The sequence below is a fragment of the Pan troglodytes genome, chromosome 17 (genome assembly GCF_028858775.2).
Source record: "Pan troglodytes isolate AG18354 chromosome 17, NHGRI_mPanTro3-v2.0_pri, whole genome shotgun sequence".
NCBI classification, from domain to species: domain Eukaryota; kingdom Metazoa; phylum Chordata; class Mammalia; order Primates; family Hominidae; genus Pan; species Pan troglodytes.
The window spans coordinates 31,202,786-31,223,603 of NC_072415.2; the positions used below are offsets into that span (position 1 = coordinate 31,202,786).

Genomic DNA, 20,818 nt, shown 5'->3' on the forward strand with positions numbered 1-20,818 from the left:
TATTTTGTTGGTGAAGGTCAAAATTTATAAATCCTGGCTAATACAAAGTCCCTCCTGTGAAAGACAAGGAACAGGAAGGAGGTTGGCCAGGGAGTAAGAAAGGAGAAGAGGGGGCAATATGATTGCAAAAAAAAAAAAAAGATTTTGTCAAACTTCTTGGCATTTGTCTATTAAAAAGACCATAGGTTGAAAGGCAAAGAAATTAAGATGATTAGAAGCTTTAAGCTATACAAATGGTTGAGTATCTTCCTTCTCTATGGGTGTAAATAATAGATGAAAGAGTAAGAGTGACAACAAAGGATCAGGTCGTTTAAGAGAATGTGTGCAGCCTGAATAGGGGTCTGTGGCCCAGGGCCAAAGGTCTTAGCTTTGAGTGTAATTAGAAGAAAATACAAAAATGTCATTACTAACAGGTGAAGTGTGCAGCACGTGGCCAAAAATTAGCAATTTTAGACTCTGAAGCTATTGGAATTAGATTACTTTTTTTTTTTTTTAATCATTAGGGTCCTTGTGGAGTAATATAGTTTCATTGGCAGTAATGCAGTTTGACCTTGTTGACCATATGGGGTAATCTTGGGTTTGGATGTTGGTAGCAAGGCTCCTGCTGACTTAGGTAAAGATGTCTATTTATGTGTGGGCGGGTGGGATATATGTGAGTTTGAAAACCTAGACCTTCCATTTTTAATTATTATTTTGCCTGAAGACATTCTTCTGACAGTAAGAGGTAAGATAAATATTTTTATTCGAAAAATCTAAAATTTTTTTTCTTTCAAGTCGGCATAAGAGAAAAGTAAAATGAAAAAAACCATTTTTAGACAACATAAATTAATTTTACTTCAAATATTTTAGTTATATAGATATTTATATTGAAGTTAGTTTCTTAGGAAAATCCTCTTTTGTTTTCTTTTTAAACAAAGTAACAAAGGACTAGAAATGCTTCTATGTTATCTATAAAAATCAATGACAAGTAGTTTTCATTTCACTTTATGTTTTACAACTATATTTCCTATTTTCCCATGCAGTAGTTTATATTGACCATAATCTATTTAGAGGAGAGATGAGCATGCATACTATACTTTTCAACCAATTATATGCAATTATAATTATTTAGTTTAATATCTTCTAGGAATACATTACTCAGAAGGGTAAGAAACAATAGCTCTTGTTCTTTTTGCAGGCTTTCTTACTGGAAAATTTTCAATCAATAGTAATTATGTTTTACATTTTTGATAGTTCTTTGAGTAGATAAATTTGGGCCGGGTATCAGGGATTATTACTCTTAAATTCCTTAGATAAGAAAATTACCTTCCACTAATTTCATTCCTAAAAGTAGTCTGTTGGTTTTTGATATTATGGTAACATCTGCCATAAATACAGACTTGACAGACTTATTCAACTTACTTTTAGTGGGGGAAATCATAAGAACAACAGAAATTATCTTTGAGTATATATAATTAGGAGTAATTATTTTGAGACTATTGAGAAAGGTGGAGTATCTGTATATTTGCTCATTATAATGTATATGGAGTTGGAAAGTGTGAGACTTTGATAATTTCTAACTGTGATTTTCATGGAATTATAAATATTTAGATTATTATATTATAGAATATGTATTTGGAAATTAACTCATGTCTTTATGTATATATTTTTATTTTTTATGTTTTTGCAGGTGCACAAAAAGCTTTAAACAAGTTAAAATCTAGGCAACAGACTCCCTGAAGTGTTGACTGCCCAACTTAATCATGACTGTGATTCAAAAATGTTAATAAATAAACCAAGGTATTGTACAATTATATATGACCCTCCCCAATTTTTCAAGATCAAATTTGTTTTAGGAAGTTGTATTTAGAATTCAAATAAAACTACTATGTTTGCTTCTTAAAGTGAATAAGATACTTCCATGAGCTCCTCTCCTTCCCTGCTTTCCTCTCCCCTCCCCCATCCCCTTACCCCATACCAGAAAGCTTCTGCAGAGTTCTTTCTCTACAACAACCCCTGTATTTCCTATATACCTAAATTAAGAAAATAAGAATTCAGTTCTTTATTCCCTTTTGTTGATTATGATTTTATGCTTCAAATTGTCTAATAAATGAGACTTCTAGATTATAGGCTTCTGCATAAATACCCAGATTATCCCTATTGACTGCATATATTTGTCTCATATAACACTATCCTGAGATATATGTTCTAAAGATTTTATAAAAGTTTTTTTTTCTATTTTAGGAGGCTTTTAATTTAGAAAAGGAAAAAGGTGATGCTCCCCACCCCCCACCCCCATCAAAGAAAATCAGATGCTTGCTTAGAATTGAGAATTTAAGGCTACTGTTTAGGTAACTCCTGTCTGTCAGAAGGGGCATATCCCAAGACTGTTTCTCTCCTTTTGGAAGTTACAATGTGCTTAAATAGCCTGGCATTTCCAAGAGAGGCCAAAGATCTTTTCCTCTTTTATAACACGTTGTATCCTTTTGAGGCCAAAAAGAACAAGAGGGTCATTGCCACTTCAGCCTGGTCCCTGTTTGTTCCTTCATGGTGACCACGCAGATACTGAAACCCAGGATGGGCTTAACATTTGGGCCTGGAACATCTGGAAAATGGTCAGAGAGGGAGCGGAGGAGGCAGAAGAAAGAGAACTGTTGCATTTTGTTTCACCAGGTGCTAGGAGGAAGCAACATTAGCCTTTTTGATATGGGAGGCACATTCTGTGGACCCTGGAGTTAGGCTGCAACAATTGAGGAGGTCAAAGGACAGCTGAGTGGGGTCAGTGAGACACCATGGGGTGTATTTTGTTACTTAGTAAAAGGAGCAGCCTCCTAAACCTTAAAGGATTCTCTTGAAAATCTGTGTTGTGAAAAGGTTTTATGAGTCTCATGGCAAAAACTCCTGATTTATCTAAGGAATGCTCGCTTTTGTCTAATGGAAGGATAATCCTTACCAAATGTTGGCAACGTCTATAAGAGTCAATATAGGTCTGAAAGAACAGTTGGAGTTTGAAGTGTACTTTGCTTTTCAAAATGTTTATCATTTTAGTGTTTCTCTCTCAGGAAGAATTTTGCACTGTTGAAATATCACCTTTTTCTTTCCTTGGAGCAGAAAGCGGTAGCGGGTGGGGAGTGAGGGAGGGTGGACGGGGAGAGGTAAGCCGGGAACCTACATTAATTTAAAAATCATTTTACAAGCTTTTGGCCTAATCTGCAAACAAAGTATTATTATTAAACCTTTAAAAACACCAAAACTTGTTAACTCTAAAAAGTAATATTTGAATTTATTTTAACTTACGAGGAAAATGGGTGGTACATGAAGTGTCATGTTTCTGGAATACAGATTTTTTTATTTAGTTGTTGATAGAAAGGGCTGTCAGTTGACAAACAACCTTAAACCTTGTGTTTCTTCCTGAATGTGGTCAAGAAGAAAATCAGTGTCAGAGTCAAGAATAGAGCATAAGAAAAGCAATACAGTAAGGAGTTTTCTCTTTGAAGGGAAATGGAGAAGGGAAAAATCTGCATATTGTAAAAGCTCTCTTTACCACAACCCATGACCTCAAGAGACCGCTTATATGATTGTGGATACCTTTGAAAGGTATTAGCCACCTGACAGGTTATGAAAGGAGACTGTTAGAGGAATTTGGCAGTATTTTGATATTCCAGTTTATATACTATCGTTTATATTTCAATCTATACACATATATATAGAGAAAGCATATATTACAATGTATATAGTAAGGGAAGAAAGATAAAATGATAAGGCCTATAATAGGCCTTGTTAATTTATAAATTTACAATATCTACTACTTGTGTGTGATTTGTTTTGAATTTTTGATAATCACTCGTGTTAAAGGAACATACACATAAATGTAAGGCTTAGCATGTAGTCTGCTCATTTTCTATTTTCTCAAGGTTAAAGCACCTTTCAACAACTAATTTAGAAACCTAAGTATAGTGACTGATAATTGCCTAGAGAAAACCCACAGCTGTTTAAGAGGCCTTAAAATTGTGGCAAAACTGACAAATACGATTAGCAATGTTAATAAGCTAAGAAGATGGAAAGACAGGAGCAGATGACAGAGTGGAAAGATGGAGGTAGCAAGAAATCATAAAAGAATAGAATGTTTAAGGAAAAAAACAGTGTTCACGGTTGCTTTGAATTTATAGTGCTTTTTCTTTCAAGCAAAGTCTCCTTCTTTTATTACTTACTCTCTGAATTACCAGTGGAATGTGTGCTTTGCAGGTTAAATAATTCAAATATATTTGTTCAGCCCCTAATTCACATCTGATTTTGAAAGAAGACAGCTATTTGGCAATAGTATTTAAGAAAAACAATCAAGTTTTGCTGATTCTAAGGCACAATTTGATTTGCGGTACTTTTTAGAAGTCAGTTTTAAATGTACTTCTGTTTTACTGTAATTACTTTGGGAATTTATTTACCCCTCTTTGTACCCTTGTAATGCTTAGTCACTCAAATATATTACACAGGAGACCTTGTTTCTGGGTTTAGTGACCCACCATTATCAAAAACAAAGCCAAAAAAAACCTGTAGAAGTATTTAATGTGTTGTTATTACTAATTATCTGGTTGATGTTCATAGCCAACTTTGCAAACAACTTTTTTGGGAAAATTAAATGGGGCTAGGTAAATAAGAGAAATCAGTTGAGTGTTAGGTGGAAAATATTTAGTTATCTATGCCTTTCTCACTATACTTTTTAAAGCATCAGATGAAATTTGGAAAATTATTATAGTATCTTTTGAAATTCTACTCTGCATTTGGGAAATTGGCGAATTGTTTTTTGCCTCTGGTGTTTTATGCAGATTTTAATGATTGTTGTGATAAATCCCCAGAAGTTTGTTTTCGGAAACCATAGAGACTCTGAACTCTGAATGTGACAGCGTTGAAAGATGTGGTGAGCCACACTTTGGAAGCATTTCTGGTTATTTAATGTTTTCTGTTCTGGATTATTGACTGTTCTCCCTGTTGAAAAATTGGTCTCTGGTGACATGGCAGAGGTCACACGTTGCCTATTATTGTTTTGCTTCTTTGATCTTACACAAGGATTGCCTCTGGTAATTATACTAGTTCCAGAGAGTCTTGACAAGAGGTGTTTATTTTACAGAAGAATTTCTGGCATTTCAAGGAAAAGTAAAGATTTCCAGTGGTAACGTGTACTTCTTTGTTACAAAGGAAAAACAGCATTGTAGTCATGATAGTTTTTAGTCATTATTATGAAATTAGTTAGCATAGTACAATAATTATTTCTAAAACAATTTAATATATATTGCATATCTGTAAGTATATTGCTAAAAAGGGTAAATTTTAGGATTAAGTTAATAGGGTTGGGTTTTTATTTGAATACCTAAAATACTTTTGGCTTTACAAACTATAAAAAGAAATTTGTCCAGCCTGGCCAACATGGTGAAACCCTGTCTCTACTAAATAAATACAAAAATTAGCCAAGCGTGGTGGCACGCGCCTGTAATCTCAGCTACTCAGGAGGCTGAGGCAGGAGAATCGCTTGAACCCAGGAGGCGGAGGTTACAGTGAGCCACAATCGCACCACCACACTCCAGTCTGGGCAGCAGAGCGAGACTCCATCTCAAAAAAAAAAAAAAAAAAAAAAGAAAAGAAAAGAAAAAAGAAATTCATCCAAATTTCCAAATTTAAATGTACAAAACTATTAAAGGAGTTTAAAATTTTTGTCTTTTAATCTGTTTGCACTTTCTAAACATTCTCAGCAAAAGGATGAATAAAAATGAAATAAAACACTTCTGTTTTGAATGCATGGTTAGCTTTGTGCTTTTATGGAATGTGCTTGGGAAGAGATATCTCTTCAGACCTGTTTAATATATAATTGGATAAGACACAAAAGCTCAATTTATTCATTTTTTTTACTCAGTTCCAGCTTTAAACAAATTATATGTCCCCCAAAACTCACAATCTATTGGGGGAAGTTAGACAGATACTAGACCCAACTAACTATAATTGAGAATGACAAATATCAATTTAAAAGAATAAATGAAATGCTCAGAGAGCACAAAAGAGAAAGAACAAAAATATGTAATTGTTTAATATTTTGGATTTGAGACTGAAAACTTACAGGAAGTGTGTTTGGTTTATTTGTCTGAGAGTCATACATTATTCACTCTCATCAGGGAATGTTTTTAATAGAGAAAGAGCATGTAAGCAGAAATACAGTAACAAATAATTTTGTTATACAAAGAGTTTTATCACTGTAAGGGACAGTCATAATCTATCCTATAGAATTATTCTACAGATGAAGAAACTGAGCTTGAGATAGGTTAGGGGACTTGTTCAAGATCACATCAGTAGGGACACAGCCAAGCCTCTTAGAACTTAAGAAATCTTTTATCTCTCAATCATTGTACATACTCTAGAGTTGTACTGTTCAGTATGACAGCTACTAGTCACATGTAGCTATTTAAATTAATTACTGCTGGGCGCAGTGGCTCACGCCTATAATTCCACACTTTGAGAGCCTGAGGCAGGTGGATTGCTTGAGGCCAGGGGTTCGAGACCAGCCTTGCCAGCATGGTGAAATCCCGTCTCTACAAAAAAAATACAGAAAATAGATGGGCAGGTGGCACATGCCTCTAGTCTCAGGTACTTGGGAGGCTGAGGCATGATGCAGGAGAATTGCTTGAGCCCACGAGGTGGAGGTTGCAGTGAGCTGAGATCACACCACTGCACTCCAATCTGGTCAACAGAGTAAGACTCTGTGTCAAAAAAAAAAATTAATTACAATTAAATAAAATTGAAATTTTAGTTCCCCAGTCACACTGGCCACGTTTTAAGTGTTCAGCTGCCACATGTAGCTAGTGGCTACCATATTGGACAGTCCAGAATATGAACGTTTTCATTATCTTAGAAAATTCTTTTGGGCAGTGCTGTTCTTGGTGTCAAAGGTCATCTCATGATTTGTATATATGATTGTACAATTTCTTAATAAATAAATTGTATATAGTGCCAAATAGCAGCCTTTGGAACTTTTACATTATTTTTCCTAGAAACAAGGCTCCAGAATCTACTGTAGTGCCCAACTTTTATAAAGGAAAGAATGCATCTTACTTTTCTTCATATCCTCAACGTGGCACAATGATACAATTTTTTTTTTTTTAAATTTAAAAATGGTTGCTACTGGCCAGGTGCGGCGGCTCATGCCTGTAATCCCAGCACTTTGGGAGGCTGAGGTGGGCGGATCATGAGATCAGGAGATCGAGACCATCCTGGCTTACATGGTGAAACCCTGTCTCTACCAAAAATACAACAAATTAGCCGGGCGTGGCGGGCGCCTGTAGTCGCAGCTACTCGGGAGGCTGAGGCAGGAGAATGGCATGAACCTGGGAGGCGGAGCTTGCAGTGAGCCGAGATCACAGCACTGCACTCCAGCCTAGGAGACAGTTTGAGACTTCATCTCAAAAAAAAAAAAAAAAAAAAAAAGGTGCTACTATGACTACCAACATTTTCTGCACTTTTTTTCTGTGCCAGGCACTATTCTAAAAACTTATTACTGTATGTAAAATCTCATGTGTTTTCACAAAAATCTATGAAATTGAAAGTACTGTCTCCATTTTACAGATGAAAGATTGAACAATTTGCCCAATATCATACTAGGAGTAGGTGGGTACAGGATTTGAATTAAGGTCATTGGACTCCTGAGTCAATGTAATTAATCCCTATGACAGTAGTATTTCTATAAATGCTGAGTGATTAATTGTTAAAGTTTAGAAAGTGACATCTGTAAAGAAAAAGGTAATAGAAAACTATGAAGTTATACAAATTTGTCTCTTTTTTTTTTTTTTGAGACAGAGTCTCGCTCTGTTGCCCAGGCTGGAGTTGAATGGCGTGATCTCGGCTCACTGCAACCTCTGCCTCCCGAGTTCAAGCAGTTATCTGCCTCAGTCTCCCAAGTAGCTGGGATTACAGGCACCCGCCACCCCGCCAGGCCAATTTTTGTATTTTTAGTAGAGACAGGGTTTCACCATCTTGGCCAGGCTGGTCTTGAACTCCTGACCTTGTGATCCACCTGCCTCAGCCTCCCAAAGTGCTAGGATTACAGGCATAAGCCACCGTGCCCGGCCCCAAATTTGTCTTTTTAGTATTATACCTGACACGAGAGATTTTTTTTGCAATTTTTTTTGTTTTGTTTTTTAGCTCATCAGCTGCCGATAGTGTATTTTATGTGTGGCTCAGAACAATTCTTCCAGTGTGGCCGAAGATGGCTTTGAATGTGACCCAACACAAATTTGTAAACTTTCTTAAAATATGAGATTTTTGCTGGGTGCGGTGGCTCATGCCTATAATCCCAGCACTTTGGGAGGCCGAGGCGGGTGGATCACCTGAGGTCGGGAATTCAAGATCAGCCTGACCAATATGGAGAAACCCCATCTCTACTAAAAATACAAAATTAGCTGGGCATGATGGCGGGCGCCTGTAATCCCAGCTAGTTGGGAGGCTGAGGCAGGAGAATCACTTGAACCTGGGAGGTGGAGGTGGCGGTGAGCTGAGATCATGCCAAAACAACAACAAAAAATTATGAGTTTTTTTTTGCAATTTTTCCTTTATCTTTTCTTTTTTTTTTTTGCTCATCAGCTATTGTTAGTGTTCATGTATTTTATGTTTGGCCCAAGACATTTCTTCTTCTTCCAGTGTGGTCCAGGGAAGGCAAAAGATTGGACACCCCTGTTCTAGAGGGATGACTAAATTCACGATACCCTTTGGCAGGAATGCTTCCTAGGTGGTGAGTGTGCTTCATATCGTCTCCACTGAGAAGGCACGCATCATCTCACTGCCTCACTTTTAGTGATGCTAAGCTCAACCAGTGGGTTCAGGAGGTGACAGCGTGATCTCTCCATTATAAAGTTCCCCATCAACCTTCTGTCTCATGGTTTCACTTATTACCATTGCCTGCATGAATTTTTCATTAGGGGTTACAAAGTGATAATTTTATAATTCTGTCATTCTTTGCCCCCTGCCTCTTTTTTTTTCGAGACAGAGTTTTTTGTCACCCACGCTGGAGTGCAGTGGTGCTATCTCAGCTCACTGCAACCTCCGCGTCCCAGGTTCATGCGATTCTCCAGCCTCAGTCTCCCGAGTAGCTGGGATTATAGGCACCTACCACCGTGCCCAGCTAATTTTTGTATTTTTAGTAGAGACGGAGTTTCACTATGTTGACCAAGCTGGTCTCGAACTCCTGACCTCAGGTGATCCACCCGCCTTGGCCTCCCAAAGTGCTGGGATTCCAGGCCGTGAGCCACTGTGCCTGGCCCTCTTTGAACATTTTTTAGCTGGAATTCTTCTTTTAAAAAAATTCAAACTCTCAATAATCAGGACTATTTGGTTACTTGGAAGTACAGAAAGAGCAGAATAAATGCTTTGTTCTTTTCTTTTTGAAGTACAGAAAGAGTAGAATAAATGCTTTGCTCTTTTCTTTTCCTCCTTGTAGTGCTTTGTTTTTGTCTTTCCAAAGGAGCTCTTGCTTTTTCTCCTGTAGTAGCAAAATTAATTTGTGAATTTTTATATTTTAAATTGCTTTGGTCAGTTGGATTTATTCTCTTTTATGTTTGGTTTCTCTAATCTTTAGCCTATGGGAGCTCTTCAAGTAGTCTCATATGTCTTTTAACATGCTTCATTAGTTCTTTTTTTTTTCTTCAGGCCAGGTTTCACTCTGTCACCCAGGCTGGAGTGCAGTGGCACAACCACACTTCACTGCAGCCTCCACCTCTCAGGCTCAAACAATTCTCATGCCTCAGCCTCCTGAGTAGCTGGGACCGCAGGCACACACCACCACATGCCCAGTTAATTTTTGTATTTTTTGTAGAGACAGGGTTTTGTCATGTTGCCCAGGCTGGTCTCAAACTCCTGGACTCAAGTCATCTGCCTGCCTTGGCCTCCCAAATTGCTGGGATTACAGGTGTGAGCCACTGCACCCAGCCTTATTAGTTCTTGATAACCTTTGCTTTCTTGTTCAGATATTCGAGGCTCATCTTGCGTATTCCCTGCCCCAGACTTGGAACTGGTCATACCTTGAAAAAATCTTGATTCCTTTCAGTGTGGAAGGCATTAGGCCACTACAATCAGAGTATAGGAAGTGCTTATTAATAGTAATTGAATGGTATTGCTTCTCAGATTTTTCAGTAGACAAAGCTTAGAAATACATATTTTAAAACTTAAAATGAGTTATTACTTAGAATATGTACATCCCCATCTACCTGTACCACAGCTTACTTTGCTGTTAAAATCACACAACCCCAAATTAGTGTTTTAGATTCAGTTCTTTTTCTTTTAGCTTGTACATGCTCTTTTTAAAAATCAGTGTTTTTCTTGTTCTTCCTTGTCATTTCCTTTTTAAAAATACTTTTAAAAATTAATGTTTATTTGTTCCAGATAGTTGGTATTAAAAGAAACTTTTATTAAAACCCCAAGTGCAGTACTTGAAAATATATTTATACTTAATCAAAAGGAACTTTTTTCCTTTTCCTTTTTTTTCCACACAGGGTCTCATTCTGTCAGCCAGGCTGGAGTGCAGTGGCATGATCATGACTCACTGCAGCCTCGACTTCTAGGCTCAAGCAGTTCTCCCACCTCAGCCTCCCAAGTAGCTGAGACTACAGGCACCTGCCACCAATCTTGGCTAATTTTTGATGTGAGGAGGTTTTTTGTTTTGTTTTGTTTTGTTTTTTGTTTTTGTTTTTTTTTTGAGATGGAGTCTCACTCTGTTGCCCTGGCTGGAATGTAGTGGCACGATCTTGGCTCACTGCAACCTCCGCCTCCTGGGTTCAAGCGATTCTTCTGCCTCAGCCTCCCGAGTAGCTGGGACTATAGGCACGCACCACCACGCCCGGCTAATTTTTGTATTTTTAGTAGAGACGGGTTTCACCATCTTGGCCAGGCTGGTCTCGAACTTCTGACCTCGTGATTCATCCACCTCAGCCTCCCAAAGTGCTGGGATTACAGGCATGAGCCACCGCACCTGGCCCTGATGTGAGGAGTTTTTTATTAGAGCGGTACGGTTATTTTGTTGTGATTTTTAAAATTGTTATTTGGCTTTGTGACTCTTAGGCTCGTATCTTAAGTTAAAATTTCCTTTTCAGCCTGTCTTGCAACTGTGATAGAGATGAGGCCACATCAGCAAACAAACATTTTCTTTTCTGATTTTTTTCTTTGGAGGTCAGCAGTTTTATAGTACATTACCAAGCATTCATTTACCCAATTGGGCCATCTTGGTCAGTGGGTTAGTAGCTTAATGGTCTGAGTGATAAAGATAGCACCTAAGAGAGCTGCTTCTGAGCCAAACTGATTTGGTTCTACCCTGTTTACCTGTTTCCTTGTAGGGTGATCTTAGGCAAGTTCCTTAACTTCTCTAAGCCTCAGTTATCTTGAAAATGTGAGTAATAATAGTGCTTGCTCGGCACTTAGTAAGCTCTCCATGCTACTCTTGCAATCACTGAAGAGCTGCTTTCTTTCACATTTTTTGACAATAACTACCACCACCACCACCATCACCACCACCACCACCACCATCACTACTGCTAGTAATAATAACAACAGCTACTATTATATTAACTGCCAGTAATGCCTGCCATTGTAACATGTGCTTCACATACAACTTTAACTACAAGTATGACTGTATATTCTGAAATCAATGCTTTAATTGTAAAAAGTCTTTGAGAGTTAAGGGAAAATTTTATCACTGAGGAGGGCATTTCTCTCTCTCTCTCTGCTGTATACTTTTTTTAAATTTTTTTGAGATGGAGTTTTGCTCTTGTTGCCCAGGCTGGAGTGCAATGGCGTGATCTCGGCTCACTGCAACCTCCACTCCAGGGTTCAAGTGATTCTCCTGCCTCAGCCTCCCAAGTAGCTGGGATTACAGGCGCCTGCCACCATGCCTGGCTATTTTTTGTGTTTTTAGTAGAGACGGGGTTTTGCAATGTTGGCCAGGCTGGTCTCAAACTCCTGACCTCAGGTGATCCACCCACCACCTCAGCTTCCCAAAGTGCTGGGATTACAGGCATGAGCCACCTGGCCTATTTTTAAGAAAAAAAAAAAAAAAAAGCAAAAACAAAGAACTGAGGGGCCCAAAAATCTCACGTCACTTCTGTAGATTCTAAGACATAATTATGAAAAAATAGACAGGGCCGGGCGCAGTGGCTCATGCCTGTAATCCCAGCACTTTGGGAGGCCAAGGTGGGCGGATCACGAGGTCCGGAGATGGAGACCATCCTGGCTAACACGGTGAAACCCCATCTCTACTAAAAACACAAAAAAATTAGCCGGGTGTGGTGGCAGGCGCCTCTAGTCCCAGCTACTTGGGAGGCTGAGGCAGGAGAGTGGTGTGAATACGGGAGGCGTAGCTTGCAGTGAGCCGAGATCACACCACTGCACTCCAGCCTGGGCAACAGAGCGAGACTCTGAGAGTCCGTCTCAAAAAAAAAAAAAAAAAAAAAAAAAGAAAGCCAACTTGTAATTTCCACTATATACTTATGTATTGTATGTATCTGGCTGACATCAAGTTTATAAGACTCCATTACATTTCTTTTCCATAATTTTTATTGTAAAATTACAAAAGGACAAACTATATTAAATATTTTGTCATAGCACTACAGACCTCTGAGATATTAACAAGCACTTCTGTGACTTTGAGAAAATGTCAAAGAAAAGGACAGTAAAAAATATGAGCAAATCTTTCTGCACCCCTAATTAATTGCTCCAAATGCAGACTGGATCAACTACAAACCACCACAACATTGTGGTTTGCAGCCTTTCTGCTCTATCCTTTTCCCTTTTTCCACAAAAAGAAAAATTGCAGAATGGTGATATGGGTAAAACAGGCAGCCTCTATCCCCGGTGACTTTAGGAAGTGGGGCTAGAGAGGTTAGAAGAAAAAAAAAAAAAGAGTAGCTTGGGAAATAGGTGCCTGCTAATGCTTCCACGCCTCTCCTCAATTCTCCTTTTCCTTTTGAAAATGGAAAAAAGTGTAATGCACTCTGAGGGACAGTACTCCTTAACCTGTATGTTTTCATTTCCTTTTTGTGAAAGGTTTCTTAGTTAATAATTACTCTTATTATTAAAACTGTACTTCTATAGTATTTATTAAGTACATAGCAGAGAGGTCGGGTACAGTGGCTCAGACCTGTAATCCCAGTACTCTGGGAGGCCGAGGCGAGCAGACCACCTGAGGTCAGGAGCTTGAGACCAGCCTGGCCACTTGGGAGGCTGAGGAGAGTTGCTTGAACCTGGGAGGCGGAGGTTGCAGTGAGCCAAGATTGTGCCACTGCACTCCAGCCTGGGTAACAGAGTAAGTGAGACTGTGTCTCAAAAAATTTTTTTTAAAAATAGTTTTGACTTCATGGACCATCTCTACTAAAAATACAAACATTAGCCAGTTGTGGTGGGGGGCACCTGTAATCCCAGCTACTAGGGAGGCTGAGGCAGGAGAGTCACTTGAACCCAGGAAGGGGAGGTTGCAGTGAGCCGAGGTAGCGCTATTGCACTCCAGCCTGGGCAACAAGAGTATAACTCCGTCTCAAAAAAAAACAGAGACAAGGTATCATTATGTTGCTGGTCTCAAACTCCTGGCCTCAAGCAATCCTACCTCAGCCCCCAAAGTGATGAGATTACAGGTACAAGCCACCATGCCTGTCCAGAAGTTGCCTTTCTTTTTGCATTTGATGTAATGACTAGTTTTGAAAAGTATCTTTCCATCTTCTGCCTGAAGTCAAATTTATTCACATTGACTTCCAGTCAGGTGTTACACCATCTCAGGCATGGGGGCTCTTTGAGATTTAGAGGAAACGGAGGCTGGTGGATAATGCCAACAATTTCAGTGACCCTGAATACCATGGCATATGACATTTAGAATATATTACACAGACGTCCTTTGAACTCCACCCTTCTTTGGGTAGCATTGGGATATCAAGGGCAGAACTCCATAGTCAGCACTAAATAAGTCTGGGGTCAGTTACGTAATTCTTTACATTACCATTATTTATTTTTATTTTTTATTTTATTTTATTTTTTGAGACGGAGTCTTGCTGTGTTGCCCAGGCTGGAGTGCAGCAGCGCCATCTTGGCTCACTGTGACCTCAGGAGATTCTCCTGCCTCAGCCTTCAGAATAGCTGGGACTACAGGAGCACACCACCATGCCTGGTTAATTTTTTGTATTTTTAGTAGAGGCAGGGTTTTGCCATGTTGGCCAGGCTGGTCTCAAACTCCTGACCTCAGGTGATCTGCCTGCCTTGGCCTCCCAAAGTGCTGGGATTACAGGCGTGAGCCACCGCACCTAGCCACCATTATCATTTTTTAAATGCCCTGTTATGTTTTTATTTGGAATAGAGTCAGCTAATTCCTTTTATTCTACCAAGTCTCAGCAGGGAATAGATACTTCCCATTGACTTCATCTGAATATTGCTAATGCTTTTGTAGGATTGCGTATGTCTTCTGTAATGGTGAAACTCCATTGCCCATTTTTAAATTAATTTAGTGTTTTTTTTTCGGGGGGGACAGGGTCTTGCTCTGTCACCCAGGCTGGAATGCAATGGCACAATCATAGCTCACTGCAACCTCCAACTCCTGAGCTCAAGTGATCCTCCCTCCTCAGTCTTCCAAAGTGCTGGGATTCCAGGCATGAGCCACCAGGCCCAGCCCGATTTAATATTTTTATTCAGCATGATATTTATCTGTTGTTTATATATGTTCTGTCATATTACTCCTTAAACTCTAAGTTGAAGAGATTGAGATTATGTGATCCTCCATGTATAACTGGGTACTTTTTAAAAATTAAACTAAAAAGACCTGTTGGAGAATGTAGGTTTTCAAGATTTTCTTTTTTATTTTGAAAGGAGTTTCGCTCTTGTTGCCCAGGCTGGAGTGCAATGGCATGATCTTGGCTCACCACAACCTCCGCCTCCCTGGTTCAAGCAATTCTCCTGCCTCAGCCTCCCGAGTAGCTGGGATTACAGGCAGGTGCCACCACGCCCAGCTAAGTTTGTATTTTTAGTAGAAAGCGGGTTTCTCCATGTTGGTCAGGCTGGTCTCAAACTCCTGACCTCAGGTGATCTGCCTGCTTTGGCCTCTCAAGTGCTGAGATTACTGATGTGAGCCACCATGCCAGGAGGTTTTCAAGATTTTCAATGATGAAAGGAAGATAACTTGTTGGAGTGGTAATAGATTAAGAGGCAGCAATATTTCCAGACATTGGTGCTCTGGAAAAAGGCTGAAAGTTCACTTTTGATGTTATTTCATTGTTCACAGATAAGCAATCCTATGGTTAACTCTGTGCTAGTTCCTGGTCCTTTTCTCTCTTTAGCAAGGAAGAAAGGTGAAATGGTTGTTGGATTTTGGTTTAGATGCATAAACTAGTGGCACAGCCTATTTCTCCTCCAACCTCCCCCCGTTTTGATCACGTGTGGTGCTGCTGAAAAGTAAATTACTTCTGAGCTTTAAAAATTTTTAATGTTTGTATTGTGCTGGTGGGGAGTCTTAGGAGCCTGGCCAAAAACTTGGTGTTTCAGGAACATTTCAGTTGACAGACTTTGTTGATTTTCTTCTATTTCTTCATCTTTTAATTGGGTATTTTATATACATATGCAACTTGTAATTGGATATTGTACATTTTGAGTATAAACTTTTTGTAAAAAAGAAACCTAACAATTTAAATTCATGGCATTTTGTTTTTATTACTTATATCAGAAAAGTTGCCAAAATAGGACCCTGGCTTTTTCTCCAAATCATAGGAATCTCTAATAAAGCTTTGACAAACCCAGCCACTCTGATGGAAATCATCGCATACTACTCACTGCCACCAGGAATCACATCAGAAGTCTTCTTTGCTGTGTAAAAGTAGCTCAGGGGCACCAAAATCTTCTGCAGAGCTTTAGTGTGTGTCTGGGAAACTTGAGATAGAGTTGTGGATTCCCATGCATCATCTCCTCCCTACTCATGAGTGGGCACGCTGGGTGTTAGCGCCCTTTCCTGATGAACACTGATGCATCCTCAGGGTTCTTCTCAACCAGTCCTCCAGGGACTCTCTCCAGGGAGTTAATCAGAGTTGGTATTCCAGATAAATTTTAAATTTGATCCCTCTCTTTGATAGAAGGGGGGCCTAAGATATTCTCAAAATTACCTGTCTTGAAATGAGATTTATCCAAGGTGAGGCTGTACAGTAAGAGTGCGGGCTTTGTCATCACATGACTAGATACTGAGTCCTGGCTCTATCCCGTATTAGTTGAATGGTAGTGAACTGGTCACTTCGTTTCTTCAAGTTTTGGTTTTTTGTTTTGTTTTTTAATCTGTGAAATGGAAAAAGGTCATACCTTTTTCAGAATACTGAGGATTAAATACAACAATTTTTGTAAAGTGCTTAGTAGACTATCTAGCCCAATAGTTCTCAGATTGTTAGTATTAGAACCCATTTATACTGTTAAAGATTATTGGCCAGGCGCAATGGCTCACACCTGTAATCCCAGCACTTTGGGAGGCTGAAGCGGGTGGATCACAAGGTCAGGAGTTCAAGACGAGCCTGGCCAAGATGGTGAAACCCTGTCTCTACTAAAAATACAATAATTAGCCAGGCACGCCGGGCGCGGTGGCTCACACCTGTAATCCCAGCACTTTGGAAGGCCGAGGTGGGCGGATCACGAGGTCAGGTGATCGAGACCATCCTGGCTAACACAGTGAAACACCGTCTCTACTAAAAATACAAAAAATTAGCCGGGTGCAGTGGCGGGCGCCTGTAGCCGCAGCTACTCGGGAGGCTGAGGCAGGAGAATGGCGTGAACCTGGGAGGCAGAGCTTGCAGTGAGCCGAGATAGTGCCACTGAACTCCAGCCTGGACGACAGAGCGAGACTCCATCTCAAAAATAATAATAATAATTAGCCGGGCACAGTGGCAGGCGCCTGTAATCCCAGCTACTTGGGAGGCTGAGGCAGGAGAATCGCTTGAACCCAGGTGGCAGAGATTGCAGTGAGCCGAGATTGCGCCACTGCACTCCAGCCTGGGCGACAGAGTGAGACTGCATCTTAAAAAAAGAAAAAAAAAAAAAAAGATTATTGAGGACCCCATAGCATTTTTGTTTATTAAAAATTAAAACTGAAAAATTTTACGAATATGTATTACTTTTAGAAATTATAATAAAACCCCACTGTATATGAACATAGATAGCATATTTTATGAAAAATAATTATTTTCCAAAGACAAGTTAGTGAGTAGCTTATGTGCTTCTGCATTCAACCTGTTGCAATATCACACATCCTGCAGATTCTGGAAAATTCCATGTACACATATGAGTGAATCAGAGTCAAAAAGACAAATAATATTCTAGTAGTAGTTTGATGATGTGCCCAGGAATGACAGCATTTCTAGCCAGAGATTCAAGGAAAAGTTTGCTGGGAAGAGGCATTCCATTCCAAATAAAGAGACCAAGGTTTCTAAAAAGAAGGTCTTTTGCCCTTTTGATTATTTGGAATGTAGACATGATGCTTTGGTTTGTCACAGCTGTTTGGGGACAAGATCGAGAGTAAAAGTCAACACATTCAGGGTGATGGAGCAGAATGACAGGAAGAGCTCTGTTCTTGAGAGCACTGTTGAACAGCTGAACCAGCTCCTACAAGCCTTACCTACCAGCTTTGAACAAAAAAAATTTTTGTTTAAATAGTTTGAGATAGTTTTGGCTGAGTGCGGTGGCTCATGCCTGTAATCCCAGCACTTTGGGAAGCCCAGGCAGGTGGATCACTTGAGATCAGGAGTTTGAGACCAGCCTGGCCAACATGGGGAAACTGCGTCTCTACTAAAAATATGAAAATTAGCCTGGTATGGTGCTGTGTGCCTGTAGTCCCAGCTACTTGGGAGGCTGAGGAGAGTTGCTTGAACCTGGGAAGCGGAGGTTGCACTGAGCCAAGATTGTGCCACTGCACTCCAGCCTGGGTAACAGAGTAAGTGAGACTGTGTCTCAAAAAAATTAAAAAAAAAATAGTTTTGACTTCGTGGACCATCAGAAGGGTAGGGTCTTGGCCCCACCTCCACCCGCAAGACCCTTTGAGTATCATTAGCCATTAATTAGCACCCAATAAATTGTAGTTATTATTGTTATACATGGAATTTTTTTTTTTTTTTTGAGACAGAGTTTTGCTCTTGTCGCCCAGGCTGGAGTGCAGTGGCGCAATCTCGGCTTACTGCAACCTCCGCCTCCCGGATTCAAGTGATTCTCCTGCCTCAGCCTCCTGAGTAGCTGGGACTACAGGCACATGCCACCATGCCTGGCTAATTTTTGTATTTTTAGTAGAGACGGGGTTTCACCATGTTAGCCAGGCTGGTCGCAATCTCCTGACCTCATGTCACCTGCCCCAGCCTCCCAAAGTGCCGGTTTTACAGGCATGAGCCACTATGCCCAGCCTATACATGGAAATTTTTACAACCAGCAAGTACTATAGTACTATATAAATATTAGTGATGAGAAGTAAAGGTCATGACTTCAAAGTTTTTTGCCATATACTTAATCGAAGGGTCCCAAATAAGATTGTACTTCAGATGAAGCAAAAGAAACAACAGTGTTTTTCAAATACTAGTAATACATAAATGAATTATTCAAGTTGAAAACGCTCAAGTCTTGCTTTCAGAAATTTAATTAAATATATAACCATAAAACTTTCATTTTTTTCCAGAAGAGAGCCTTTTTCCCCCATCTAGAGTAATAGATCTTTGTAAAGAGAAAATTCATTACTTACTCTGAAACCACTGATAGAGTTTCTAGGGAGTTATAGTAGCCTCCTATAAAGGTGATATGGCCACATTGTTAACCAGGTTGGGATTCATGACTGACAGGTCAGTCTTGATTTACTGGTTGGAGAGCCTTGACTTAAGCATTTATTACTGTTATAGATACAAAATCCCTCAAAGGGGCTTTTTGAGTTGGGTTTGGGCTGTGAAGACAAAAAGCACACGTGACATGATAACAAGTAACTTACACAAGCTGTCTTAAGATCTCTGGGTAGTTCATATATTTCACATCTTAACAAGATATATGGACATAGTTTAAATTAGCTCTACCTGTACTTTGAGACATAGAACCTCTAATTATATCAATTTTATCCTTTCTTCTTTTTCTTGGGGATGGGTAGGTGTAGATCATGGGGAATTCATATGCTGGGCAACTGAAATCTGCTCGATTTGAGGAAGCTCTCCACAACTCCATAGAAGCCTCCCTCAGATGTAGTAGTGTGGTACCACGGCCAATTTTTTCCCAGCTATACCTGGACCCTGACCAGCATCCTTTCTCATCTGCAGGTAAGTTTCTCAATCACACACATTTCTGGATTCTTTTTTTTTTGTTTTGTTTTTTTGAGATGGAGTCTCCGTCTGTTGCCCAGGCCGGAGTGCAGTGGCGTGATCTCGGCTCACTGCAACGTCTGCCTCCTGGGTTCAAGCAATTCTCCTGCCTCAGCCTCCTGAGTAGCTGGGATTACAGGTGCACGCCACCACTCCTGGCTAATTTTTTTTGTATTTTTATTAGAGACAGGATTTCACCATGTTGGTCAGGCTGGTCTTGAACTCCTGACCTCGTGATCCGCCCGCCTCCGCCTCCCAAAGTGCTGGGATTACAGGCATGAGCCACTGCACCCGGCCACTGGACTCCTTTTTTAAAAAGTGGGATTCTTGTTTTAGAAGTGGGGATTCCAAATCTTGGGACCTCTGAGATAAATTGGCTAAATGTTAGAAAATGCTAGACCTTTTTTCTTCAATTATGTCTTTCAGAACTGTGCATTTTTCCATAAGCATCTTTTTATTAAATCTGCTGTGATTTATTTGCTTACCCAGATGTCAAACCCAAGGTGGAGGATCTGGACAAAGATTTGGTAAACCGCTACACTCAAAATGGAAGTCTGGATTTTTCTAACAATCTAACAGTTAATGAAATGGAAGATGATGAAGACGATGAAGAAATGTCTGATTCAAACAGCCCACCAATTCCCTATTCACAAAAACCTGCCCCAGAAGGATCTTGCACTACAGATGGTGGGTTTCAGTTGTGTTTTCTTTTTGCTATTTTGTCTCTAATATTGTCTGACATATTTCTAATTATTACATGAGGTGCTCAAGGCTGGAAACTAGTAATTATCGTATGGAGAGGAATGAGAAATGATTATGCTCTCATTCACATTATCTCCTGTGACTTCACAACAGATGTCTGTAAGAAAGACAAGTATTATCATCCCATCTTAACAGATAAAGAGACTGAAATTCACAGTTGTTGACTTCCCTGAGATGGTCTGTTTAGAACTGCAGAGGCAATTCTAAACCCAGGTCAAGGCTTTTCCAGTATTCCAAGTACTTTCTGCAAGAATGCTACTATTTTAGGACTTTTTTAGTGTTCCCTCTTCGTACTTCTTTCTATTCCCCCCCGCCCCCGGCCCTGCAAACAATCAGAGAGATATTAGAGATTTCATATTTACCGTTTACATTTGTTTTGAACACTCATCCGATATAGAGGATTAAAATATTTTATACATATTATAAATGTAAAAATTTATAGAGGATTAAAATGTGTATATTTTGTTAATCCCTTTTTATTTATTAGGGTCAACCTCCTCTTCCACCAAGGCTTCACACTTTACAAGAAAATCCTAGTATAAAGCATTTCCAGTATTTCATGGTTTTGGTGATATCATAACTTAAATTACACTCTCTTCCCTCCATTTAATAGTTTACTGTGCTATTTTCTGACCATCCCAGCCTAATTAGTTCGTGAATAATACTTTGTCCCGATTAGCCAGAGTATTGTTCTTATACCCAGAATGACTTGGACCTAGGATGAT

At 39.6% G+C, this 20,818-nt stretch overlaps 1 protein-coding gene across 7 annotated transcripts in view; it reads left to right on the forward strand.

The window, feature by feature from the left end:
- The window catches only part of GREB1L (GREB1 like retinoic acid receptor coactivator), a 282,546-nt gene that overhangs the window by 121,915 nt on the left and 139,813 nt on the right, over positions 1-20,818 (forward strand). For all 7 annotated transcript variants that reach the window (XM_024350984.3, XM_016933423.4, XM_016933422.4 and 4 more), the window contains exons 2-4: positions 1,670-1,779; positions 19,124-19,289; positions 19,821-20,018. In XM_024350984.3, coding sequence (XP_024206752.1) covers positions 19,133-19,289; positions 19,821-20,018 — 355 coding nt within the window. In that variant the 5' untranslated portion in view covers positions 1,670-1,779; positions 19,124-19,132. The remainder of the gene's footprint in view (positions 1-1,669; positions 1,780-19,123; positions 19,290-19,820; positions 20,019-20,818) is intronic.